Source organism: Malaclemys terrapin, chromosome 11 (genome assembly GCF_027887155.1).
Source record: "Malaclemys terrapin pileata isolate rMalTer1 chromosome 11, rMalTer1.hap1, whole genome shotgun sequence".
Taxonomy (NCBI): domain Eukaryota; kingdom Metazoa; phylum Chordata; order Testudines; family Emydidae; genus Malaclemys; species Malaclemys terrapin.
This window is the reverse complement of record NC_071515.1, coordinates 44,761,147-44,774,009: the sequence shown is the minus strand read 5'-3', so window position 1 is coordinate 44,774,009 and position 12,863 is coordinate 44,761,147. Positions and strand designations below refer to the sequence as shown.

Sequence of the window (12,863 nt, the reverse complement as noted above, 5' to 3'; positions counted from 1 at the left end):
AAGTAATTATTGAGGTTACTGAGATCTTGGAAGAGAAGGATAGATCACAGGGCCATAGGAAATGCACAATATGCAACCATAATGATATATTGTAGGACTAAAGTCACATGAGAGTAGTCATTGTCAATCAGACCTGTAGATTTCAAGTTGCACAGACTTTTTAGACATTCTTTCACGTGGAAAAGAAAGATGCTGCAAAATGTGATTTGGTTAAAGTAAAAAAAAAAAAAAAAGGAGAGAGAGAGAGAATACTATTGAGAAGAATAAGATGTTCTGGAAATTGATGTAAAGGTTTGAGGAGGATGAAAGGTTTGAGGATGAAATGGATCACAACTATTTTTAAATGGCTCACTTATGCTAGCTTTTAGTACATTGCCCATTCTGTAATATTAAGATCTTCCATAGTAGTGGGATTCTGAATCTTTTGAAATCTGATCTAATGGTTAGTTGAAGCATTGAGTATAGTACTGTATTTTTTTTCTCAATGGGCCTCACTGAAGAATTTTTTTTTAAATTTGTGTTGTAATTAATAATTTGGTACATTGTGCTTGAACAGACATAAGCCTATAGAGTATATACTGGCCATTAATAAACTTTTAAATAAATAAAATGAAACATTCACATCCCTGCAGCTTGAGTTGTGTCTATAAATGTAACACCAGATTTGTGTTGTTATTATTTTTCTCACTAATTAAAGCCCAAATGTGACAAATATAAGAATTCTTAAACTTTACCTTCAAGTTAATCCTAGTAGGATACATGGTGGTAACCTGTTTTCTTACTCAAAAGGAAACTATGACCAGGACAATAATAACCATCCAGTAATGACAGCTGATGATTACAATAAGTGGTACACCTGTAGGTTGATCACATTTTCAAAGTGAAAAACTGGAACAAAGGGGCACCCTCTTCCCTCTCCCACAGTCTGTCCTGTTTAGAGTAGAAATCTTGAGACACTTTACTGTAAAGGCAGTGTGGAAGAAAGTAGTTTTTATCCCTCTATGACCCCATCACTGTCCTTGTCCCAACTGCTCTCGCCCTATCCCCACACATCGTCACCAATTCGCTCTATTCTCCGCACCTCCATACTCAACCATACTAACCTAACCCCCTCCCAGCTCTGCATCTCTCCATGCTCCCTCCAGCCCAACTCAACCCCCTCTTGCTCAGAAATACCACATTCCCTATCCCAAAGGGTAAAAACAAAAGCTGTTTAACATTTTTACTTTTTGGGGGGCAGAAAATTCCTTTTTTACCTAAATTAAATTTTTCATGAAAAGTATTTTCTTTCCATGGAAAATTTCAAGTCGTCATCAAAAATTTTCAACTGAAAAACTGAAAACTTGCCATTTTCAGCTGTAAAGTTTTGGTTTTCAACTAAAAAGGTGAAAGTTTCTGCAGGAACCGTTGACAAAAATATATTTTTCTCCTTTTGTCAAAATTTTCCACTGGAGGGGAGAATCATTTCTGACCAGTTCAAATGAGAACTTGTCTTCTTTCTTCCTAACCTCTCTGCATTTCAAACTAGCCCCCTCGGCCCCAAAACGTCTTCCACTTGACACCCCCAGACTCAAGAGTACCACACACCAGAGACACATGTAGCTCTCCAGCCTCAGAAAAGCTAAACAAAGGTCCTTCTTTATGTAGGAGGCTGGACTAAAGGTTTTCAGAGGACCCTTCCAAACTAACATCTGTAACTATGGCATCAGGCAAACATTTTCATGAAGAACCTCTCTTAGACTTGGCTGCATAAGAGAGGGGAAAGTGCATTAGGGATATGAGAAGCCTGCTCAATTTGGTTTTGACAATCTTACTAGGTTAGAGGTGGAGCAATGCAGTGCTATTAGAAGGAGCAGAAACGGTTGCATTTCTGTAGCATGGATGAGGGCTTATCACCATTGCCCCAGTCATGCCTAGTTTCCGCCCCCCCAGCTGGCTCCCTTTTGGGTCCTGCACAGTCAAGCAGTAAAGGATATGGCCTTCTTGATCTGCTGAGCACAAATCCAATTTTTCTGCACTATGTAGTTGATGCATCCATGGATGCACAGCTTCTGTCTACACCCCCCACTAACAGTAGGGAAGGTCTTGTGGGCTCAAGCCTCTTCTCAGAAAATTATATTGCCTGTCTCTAAATCAATATATATTTTTGAGGTAGGGTAGGGTTGTGCTGCAATTTTTCTTCTAAACTTAGATTTTGAAGCCCAAGCAAGTAGAAGTAATTAAAGATTTCCTCAAGGAATTGGTATTGTGAAAAGAGTATACAGAAAGTAGTATCAAAACATCTTTGGGTGGGGTGGGGGAAGGGGCAAAGGTCAAGAGCATGAACTCTTGCTCAGTTTTTGCTTTCTAGGGTGATTGCTAAGAAGACTTGGACTTTTTAAAATGTATTATTATTTTTTTAAGTGATATTCTGACCTGGATTATCATGATATATTAGGCTTGACAGTTCTATATTGTTAGACTTGATGAAATTCTGTGTGGGAAAGTCATGGAGCAGGTGGAGAATGGTGTTAATCCTTTTTACCATAGTGGCTCAGATGGCACTGAAAATATGTAAAAAGCAGGAAAATAGGTTAGTGGAGTTTAAGAATAGCAATGTCTCCTTCTGTCACTATGCTAGAATTTTAATTAAATGGGCTTTATCTAGTCTTGAGATGTTCATGTCCCTAAAATATTTCTATGATGATGGTAATGAATTGCATTGCCCTCTTGATTGTAAGAATGCTAGCATTCTCCTGAGGAGCCATATGGTTCACATTTTTTTTAATGTGTCTTTGACATCAGGAGAATAGCAGAGGAAAGTGCTTATGCCTTGGATTTCAGCCAGAACTGAGACTATTTATGTTTAGTAACCAAAGAACTACTCCTTTTTCAATAAAAAGTGTTTGAGAAACATTATAGGCTGATAATGTCATTCAAGCTAGGATTTTGTAAAACTAGGCGGCATGCTTCACAGTCCCTTTCCAGAAGTTATTTTTAGTTGAAGTTAGAATTCCCTTCCTGAATGTGGAGTTCCGTGTTCTATCTTTGGGAAGTTCTTAAATATACACAAGGGCTCTATCTTAGACCTGTTTTACACAGGCTTACTGACTGGTGAAAAGGCACAGACTCCAAAATCAGGCTGTATAAAGGTAGAGTTGTGTGGATGTGTAGCGTGTTATTTGTCTACTGGGGTCCATTGAGGCTGATGCTGTGTAACATCTCATATTCCCATTATTAATTTATCTACAATTTAGATCATTATTTGACAATTACAGTTTATTCCTATGGCAAAGGAGACTTGGATCTATATGGTAGACACATTGTATTAGTTTCTTTGTTCTGGGTTCAGTACTAGATTCAAATACTCCCCAGATTCTTGTGATTTAGGATTTGGGTTGTAGTTTAGACCTGTTACAAAGGCAATCCCAAGTCACTGACCTGAACTTTCCCAAAATTGGAGTGTGTGGGAGGAGGAATGGTTTTCACATCCATTTTTCTGAATTAGCAGGGCTGGCCTTACCATGAGGCGAACTGAGGTGGTCTGTGTGGGAGTGGGTGCCAGTAGGACCCAGAGTGTAGAAAATGGTGTCTGCTGCTGGTGCATATGTATTCTCTCTGCTCTAGAGGCACAGAGATGGTGGAGTGCTGTGCTGGAGGAAGGAGGGCACAAGAGACATAACAAGCAGGCAGGAGAAAAGATGAGAGGGAATAACAGGGAGCTGCAGGGAGAGAGAGGAGGAGGAGCCTCTTATGTACCTCTCTAGCACCCCCAGGAGCCTGGACTGATTAACACCAGCTTCTCAGGGAGCTTCCTGTTTCCTGCTGCTTCCCTGAACCCACTTGAGGAGAACAGGCAGTCAACTAAAGTAGTAGGAGCCAGTTAGACCCTTAAGACACTGATATCTTCCCTCACTCAGGCCCTGCTACCAGGCTGCTCATTTGTCCCCTTCAATTGAGTGTTGAGAGCCACTATAGCTGGCACAGAACAGCAGTCATGAGTGAAAGAAGAAAACGCCCGTCTGGAGCAGCATTCAGAAAAAGAAAGAAAGCAAAGGAAGCTTTTCTATCTAAGAAGGAAGGAGCTCTCCTGAGATACATCGACACAAATGTTCAGGGTAAGCCTTCCAGCCCCACTGAGGATGAGTGGTGAGGAGATGCCTGATCTTCCAGTTAGTCAGAGTGCAGGTGACCTGGCAGCTACCTGCAGCATCCATATCTCCATCTCAAATGGATGTAACCAGGCACATTCCTGAAGAAAGGTGTAGATCAGAGTAGACTGTGGTGGAAGAAACAGCTGCTGCTGAGTTTAGTCCCTTAAGTCTAGATGATCCAGGATTGTGGACTCACTTGAGCAGTAGCCTGTGGGACTTCCTTGTACTGCATGGGCCACAGTAAGTGAAAAACTTCGTCCCCCAAAGACAATGAAAATAGAAGTTTCCATCCAACACATTACTGGTGTGAAATCCCCAATGGTGACAAAGTGGAGAAGGCCATGGCTTATGTATTCAAAAACCCAGAATTCTGCATACTGTTTTTGTTGCAAACTCCTCCAGTCTAATGTTCCAGCCACATTGGGTTCTACAGGAACAAAGGACTGGAAAAATCTGGCGAGAAGTCTGGCATGCCATGAGAAGGCAGCAAATCACCAGCGAGCATTTGATAGGTAGAAAGAGCTTGAGATGAGACTAAGGTTAAAGGCTACCATAGATGATCAGGATCAAGAGAAGATTGCATCAGAGTCTCTTTACTAGCAAAATGTTCTGAAAAGGCTCATTGCCATTGTGAGAATGCTTGCTACCCAAAACCTAGCACTGCGTGGCACTTCAGATCAGTTGTATGTGCCAAACAATGGAAACTTCCTTAAAATTGGGGAACTGATGGCTGAGTTTGATGCTGTACTCCAGGAGCATCTAAGAAGAGTCACCATCCAAGAAATGTACACACACCACTACCTTGGAAAAACAATTCAAAATGAGATCATACAGTTACTGGCAACAAAAGTCAAACAGAAGATTGTGGCAGATCTGAAGTCAGCAAGATATTACTCTGTTATTCTGGACTGCACACCTGACATCAGCCATATGGAAAAAATGACTTTAATGGTGCGTTTTGTAACAACAACAGAACCTAGTGAAAATGTCCCTGCAATGGTGACTATCAGAGAGCATTTTCTAGAATTTATTGACATTGATGATACTACAGGAGCTGGTATGACAAATGTGCTTCTTAAAAAGCTGGAAGATACGGGAATTGCAATAGCTAACATGAGAGGTCAGGGCTACGATAATGGTGCCAACATGCGAGGAAAGAACAGAGGATTGCCAACACAGATCTGAGGGTTAAACCCTCGAGCTTTTTTTGTCCCATGCAGTTCTCATTCATTGAACTTGGTGGTCAGTGATACAGCATCAACTTCTAGTGAGGCTGCTGAATTTTTTAATGTAATTCAAAGCATCTATGTATTTTTCTCTGCATTAACTCATTGATGGCAAATTTTGAAGCAACATCTGGAAACATCCTCTCTGACACTGAAACCACTGAGTGCCACATGATGGGAAAGTCGAGTGGAGGCGAAAAAGCCTATCAAATACCAAATTGGGAAGATAGATGATGCTATAGTTGCCATTATGGAGGATAATGCTATGACAGGAACTGTTTGTGGGAGATCAGTGGCAGAGGGAAATGGAATCACCAGAAACGTACATAACTTCAAATTTCTGTGTGGCTTAGTGTTGTGGCATGAATACTGTTTGAAATAAATGTTGTAAGCAAGAGACTCCAAGGTGTTGACCTGTGTTATATCTGGAGCAATGGAACAACTGGACAAAGCAAAGTCATACCTACAGTCTTACCGGTCAGATGATGGATTTCAAAATGTTTTGAAGAGTGCACAGAAGTTGGCAGAGGAACTTCACACTGAAGCTATTTTCCCACCCATTCAAGAATGCAAGAGTCACCAAAGAAGAAGACATTTTGATTACGAGGCATGGGATAATCCCATAAGAGACCCCAAACAACAATTCAAAGTTGAGTTCTTTAACCAGGTGCCAGATTGTGCAATACAGTCAGTTGAAGAACATTTCATGCAGCTCAAGGAACACAGCAGTGTATTTGGGATGTTGGATGATATTCCAAAATTCCTCACTATACCTGAAGAAGACCTATACTAGCAATGCAGAGCACTAGAGACAGTGTTGACACATGATGACATGTGCAATATTGAGGCGAGTGATTTAGGTGATAAACTGAAAGCCCTTTCAAGATGCATTTCAGCAGGCTCAACTCCAAAGGCTGTTCTGCAATATATGTACACAAATAAGATGACCACCCTCTTTCCAAATGCTTTTGTTGCTCTGCACATACTTCTAACACATCCTGTAACAGTTGCCAGTGGAGAACACAGCTTCTCCAAGCTGAAGTTAATAAAAACACATCTACGCTCCACAATGACACAGGAGAGGCTGGTAGTTACGATGCTTAAAGACTGTGTTGATTTGGGGGATCTGTCTATGTACAACTTACGAATTCTGTTCGATGTTGGGGCCCCTGCATTTCTGTGTCAGACCACAAACTATTTTGAATGTGTGGTATTGCTGACCTCAAAATATCAAAAATCTAAAGAAATAAAAAGTCAGATTGGTCCAAAAACCATGTTGTTGTTTTGTGTGTGTGTGTGTGTATGTGTGTAAAAAATATATACATTTGTGGTTTCTCTTGATTTTTGAACAACACCTGCCCTTCCCCAGTGTGTATGTGACAATTAGTGTTTCCCACTCTCCCAGATTTATTGGGTGAAGTGATTTAGGCCCTTGCTGAAGGAGCTCTCACTCCCACATCTGCCCAGCCCCTGCCCAGTGATTAATTCTGCCCTCCATTCTCCCCTCCCCCATCAGTTCAGCCCACTCATCAGTTAAGCCACCCAATCCCATCTCTCCTGGATTTCTTCACCCATCTCTCCTACGCCTGTAGAGAGGGCTGCAGCAAGCCCACCCCCTTTCCAGCCTGAGTGGCTCTTCACTCCCTTCTGGCCTTTCCCAGGCAAGGTACTACAGGGCAGGGGAAGAGCAGAGGTGCCACCCTATTCCTTTTGCTCAGAGGGGGGAGGGGGCAGAGCCCTTTGATCTGATGGACCCATTAGCTCTCTCCTCCCCCATCCCTTTCTATAAGAATGACTTCAGATAACTAGACGGGGGTGGGGAGGTGCCTACAGCAACTCTAATTGGTTATTCAGCCCCAAGAGGTGGCCAGGTGGGACAGTTAGAGGGCTCAAATTTGCTAGAGGGCTGGGTACAAGACTGGTTCCAACCCCAGCCAAAATCGTGTCGCTTGTGAAAAAATCATGAGGGTTGGCAACACTGTGTGTGGGGCTGGTTGCTTTTTCTGTTGTGTTTTTACCTCCATGTTGGATTGAAGTTCTAAAGGGTGATGACACAGGGAGCAGAGCCTACAAGTCTGGTCTTTGAAAGAGACTGTCATTGAGGACTATTTATCAGTGATCAGACCTGACTCACAGAGAAAAATAGGATCTCTGAAGGCTGGGGGAAGCTAGTTTGCCCTAACTTTTCTGTGGGAGGTTGAGGATTGGAAAATGGAATTTCCAGAGCAGCAGGAACCAGATGGTGGGAACAGTGGGATATGTAAACTTGTGGGACACACAAAGCAGAGACAGATTCACTCACTTCATGATTTGGAAAAGAAGGCAAGGGAAGGAGGAGAGATCCTGGACTCCTTAAAGGATTCTGCCCAGGCTCAAAAAACTCTCGAGAGTGGTGAGGAAACTGAGCCAGGGAAATGTCTAGATCTGTGTCTCTCTTGTGCTATCTAAGTAAAAAGTAATTGTGTTTAGGAGCTCTTACAAAGCTAATTTGCTTTTTGCTATCACATGTCCCTGAAAGACAGTGTAAATCAGAGTGCCCATGTGGCTGGAGTTCTGGGAGGAATCTGAGGAGTTAGCACTGATCCTAGGGGCCTGAGGCTGCTGGACCATGTAGTCCCATTTCTGTGAAAGTATAGCAGACAAAGCGCCTGTGCTCAGGAGATGTGCCAAAGAAGTCAAGGGGAGAAACAGTGCTGCAGCCTAATGAGACCCAGAGTACACAGATCCCACAGATTGGACCCAGCACAGCAGCCTGGTGTGTGTCCAGCAGAGGGAGTTCTATTAGAGATGTGTGTGTGACAACCATGTAATCAAAAGTATTTAGTGTATGCACTTTACAGATATGTACACTTTCTTTTTTCATTTGTGGACCCCTAAAAAATTTCAAATGGAGGGGCTGCCCCCTTTGGAAATCATAGACATAGTCTGTGGACCCCCAGGGGTCCGTAGACCACAGGTTGAAAACCACTGTTCTAAGTCATTCATTAAGTAAAATGTTTTTTTACTTTCCATTTTGTATCTCTAATTTTCCTTCTTTCTATCTTATTTTAATCTTTAACCTAGCCTGCTGTTGTTTCATTCCTGTTGGTAGCTGTAAACACTGCATTTGTTTACTTGGTTGGGAGGCAGGCGTGCAACTACTGCTAAGGATGAAAGATAATATCAGTACTACTCCACAGATTCCCAGCCACCAATCCCAGAACAGCCCACATGACTCCTCCTTTCAGTGTGTGAGAGCAGGATTTCTGGGATGTTCCAGCCTGATAACTAGTGCTGATTGGAAAACAAAATTTGCATTCTGCAGGAAATTGTGACATTTCAAAATTTGTTTTCATTTTGAATCTGAATGAAAAATTGAAATTTCAAAATTTACTGTTTTATCTCATTCAACAGTTTTATCTCAATAAGGCAAAGAGTTTTGTTTTGATAATGTTTAAACATGATTTTAGATAAAATACTACATACAATATAATGCTAAAAGTTAAATGCAATGGGTCAGTTTGATAAAAGTTAAAATGTTTCAACGTTATCAAAATTAAACTAGAAAGCTAAAATGATTTATTTCAACTTTCTCCAGTCAAAAATTTTGTTAAAATCAACACGTTCCTGCAAATATTTTGATTTCAGCAAATACTGCATTTCCAGGGGAGGAGTGGAAACTGTCCCATTGAAAAATTTTTAACCAGCTCTACTAATAACAGAGATCTTCATATTTGCATCCTACCTATCTTTGGCATAGCACTATAAAGTTGTTTCAGAGTTGCAATTAAAAACAAAAGTAATAAAATAGCCTCTGTAAAATAATATAGGGCCTCTGGCATTGTACTCAGTGGTTATATATGATGCCAATTAAATGTAGCACACCTGAAGGACATTTCTTGAGAAGTATATTTTATTGGACCACACAATAATTGTAACAAAATCATATTTAGTAGAAGTGAGAATGTTTCATGGCGGTGCTGAGAATCAGAATATTTTGGGTCTGTGTGTGAAATATGAAAGGTCTACTTTTGTTAACAAGGCTTTGATATTTTTAATGAAAGTCAGTTTTTCTTAGCACCACTATTTTAAGGAGAGTGAAAAATGTTTTATTTTGTTGTCTGTTAATTTCCTCATGTAGAATTGTTCTGTTTTTATTTCTTACACAAATTTTTTGTTCCATAACAAAAGAGTTGTGGTGAGGAGTGGGGGTTGGGGGCTGGGAGCAGAGCCAGGGCAGCATCTGCGGCCAGAGGCTGGGGCTAGGGGCTGGGCCAGAGAGGAGCGGGGGGCGCTCCCTTCCCACCCTCCTGTGGGGGTGGTCTGGGCTCTCCTGGACCCCCCTGGATGTTCCTCCACTCCCCACTAGGACGGTGCGCCCTACAGTTTGGGGACCACTACTCTATTTTTTCTGACAGATAGGTTTCTCATATCATACCTGTGCAATTGTTGCATCTAAATTGCATGACTGTTAACACATCATCTAGTTTCTTGATTTCCTATAGCCATTTTATAATAAAATAAAATAAGCTGTCATATCTTAAAAAAGTCAAGGAACTAGTTTGTTGCTCTTATTTTGCTCTAATGGCCAACCACAGCCACTTTTGAATGTCAACTACTGAATATCATTACAGGAATCTCTAAATATCTGTACAACAAAGAACAAATATTTAAAGATAGAAACAAGACCTATGGCACCATTTTTAAATTAGTGCACATCTTGTAGAGCTACATTTGTGTGCAAGTGAATTAAGGAAGGAGGGAAAGGAGAGGAGTGTGAGAAGGTGAAAAAAGAAGAGGAGAAATAGACTTACGCTGACTTCACATGTAACAATGAACTGTTCACTGGGTGGCAGCAGTGGGATGGGTGGAGACAAAGGAGAGGAGTGTAGTTGTAAATCAGTATTATTTATATAGTATCATCCTGTGACAGGTTTCCCATTATTATTACGGATTTCTAGGTCCCTGGGCGACAGTAAAATGTTGCTTCATAGTTTTTTCTAAAGCTCAGTTCTCTTTTTCTGGAATACAAAATAGTGGTGCTTGGAATCTTCCCTTACTCCTAAAAAGAGGGACAATAATTCCAACTATAAAATACTAGAAATCTTCAACTAGAATCTTATAGACACAGTGGCAGTATGTCTATATTACACGGTGTGAGAAATTGGGCCACATTTCCCCTGCCTCGTGTCATGCAATCCTATTGACATCAATAGGATTTTCTGAAGTGTAAGTCAGTCCCAGTGTCTTGCAGATGCTAAGTTACACTGAGATGGCTTCTTTCAATCTTCATTTATTTTCCTGATGAAAGATAAAACATTGTGAAAAGAGTATGGACTAACCTGAGTGTCCCGGCCAACATTACTTCCACTCTTGAATATAGATGACAGTGTCCACAAGTGTATGGTTTTGTAATAGTGCAAGCAAACACAGAAGCTGTCTGACTTCTTACTTTGTTTAAACACTTTGGCTTAACTTGAATAAGAAATATGTCGTATATTTATTAGCCAAATTCTGTTGTCTCACGTAAAATGTTTATTGCAAATCTTTACGGTTATTTTCTAATAATACCCCTCTCACAGGAGACTCAATCCTGCAAAACTTTGCTTGTGTGAGTATCCCATTTGATTTAAAGTTAATGGGACTACCCCGATAAGTAAAGATTTGCTATGTAACCAACAGGTTTTTCATTAACATTATAACTGGCTTCCATTTTAGCTTCATCGATCCTGAAGAGGGAGAAGCGGAAAAGGACAAAGAATGTTCATTTTAACTGTGTTACCGTGTACTACTTCACAAGAAGGCAAGGCTTCACCAGTGTCCCGAGTCAAGGAGGAAGCACATTGGGCATGTCCACTCGTCACAACAGCGTGCGTCAGTACTCCCTTGGAGAATTTGCAATGGAACAGGAGAGGCTTCATCGAGAGATGTTAAGAGACCATCTAAGGGAGGAGAAACTTAACTCTTTAAAACTGAAGGTAAGAATGGCAAGGAAACCTTGCTTGCGCCCATCTCCCAAATTTTAAATGGATACCATCAAGACACCATAGGCCCGACATTTAACCTGGTCACTTTATCTGACTTCATCAAATTTAAATTCAATAGAAATGTTCCTCTTATTTTTAAAAAATTCCAATTAAAACAGGTTTTTGTTTGGATTAGATACATTAATCTACAGGCAATGCAATCAAAAAATGGCAGCATGGTGCTAGTGATGAGATGTGGAAAGTGAAACTGACCAGTTTCTTTTCTTGACCAACTTGAACTAAATGCAAAAAGCAAACATTAATGTTGAAAAGTACATTCCATTTAAAAAAAATCAGTTTAATCTTCCACTATATTATAAGCAGCATAGGTATGGATGTTTATTTAAAAAATAAATAAATATATTTTTAACCAGAAAGTATGCCTTTAAAGAAGAAAAATTGCAAAATTTCAGCTCTTTGTTTGACATAACTGCTTGATGCAGGTGCTTAGCTTATCAATACCAAAGATTTCTGATTATACTAAACTAGTCTCTACAAATTGGAAATATGGTCCTGGGTTGGCTATTGAAATACAGCAAAGTAGATGTTCAACATGTGTGTGCTTTTTACATTCAATGTATCACTGAAAAATTATGTTTAGAAACATTCGTCCTATTCCCGAATCTTATTAAAATTAGTGGCAAAACTCCCATTGAGTTAAATGGGAGCAAGATTGGGCAAACTAAGAATATGTATTAATTGTTTCTGTTGTTCATTTATTTATTTTGGCATGGTTGCAAATTAATCAATGTAATTAGCTTTGAATGATTTTTAGAATTGTAGCCTAACGGCAGTCCTTTTCCCACTATAAAATTATGCTGAGATTACATCTCTCTGTTTCAGATACCACTAGAAGGCAGATTCCCAAAACAAACTCGCATTATTTCGAGTTTAGAACATTACTCATATTGCCTCTTGGGCATTTTTTCACAGGTTTCTGCCTGACCCCCTTAAGAAGTCTGTGTGGCTCTTGCTACACAGACACTGTTGTAATTACTCTGCTGTCTACTAAAGTTTCTAGTTGAACAGTGAACAGTTTTTTTTAATAACTTCTAACCCTCAACTCTCATGGTGATTAGGACACATAGGTGAATGAAAGACAGACATTGGAATGGATTTTAGGCAGCAGACCACAACTTTATTGATATTGGTAGGGGCTATATATTCCCTCCCATCTCATACACCAGGCATTTACCTGGATCTCGTGTGAGATTATGGGGCTCCCACCAGATAACGAATAATTTGGTATAGACCTGTCCCTGAGAACTCAGCTCACTTCTGAGTCCTCTAACCCTCCGACTGCCCAGAGAATAGAGGTTACCAGCAGGGGCTTTGGGCTTCCCCATCTCCTTACAGGCACAAGATCCACTAATGAAAATCCCAGATCTCATTTACCTCTAGCGCTCTCATCCCTTTTTCTCCCTCCTGAGAGTGGCAGATACTCCTTTTTGGTCCATTGACCATGCCTCCAACCCGATGAAGCAAGATGGGAGGCACAG

At 40.6% G+C, this 12,863-nt stretch overlaps 1 protein-coding gene across 7 annotated transcripts in view; it reads left to right on the top strand.

Annotated features, from left to right (window-relative positions):
* Positions 1 to 12,863, top strand: part of CSRNP3 (cysteine and serine rich nuclear protein 3) — a 171,714-nt gene that overhangs the window by 140,985 nt on the left and 17,866 nt on the right. For all 7 annotated transcript variants that reach the window (XM_054043638.1, XM_054043639.1, XM_054043640.1 and 4 more), the window contains one exon: positions 11,057 to 11,316. In XM_054043638.1, coding sequence (XP_053899613.1) covers positions 11,057 to 11,316 — 260 coding nt within the window. The remainder of the gene's footprint in view (positions 1 to 11,056; positions 11,317 to 12,863) is intronic.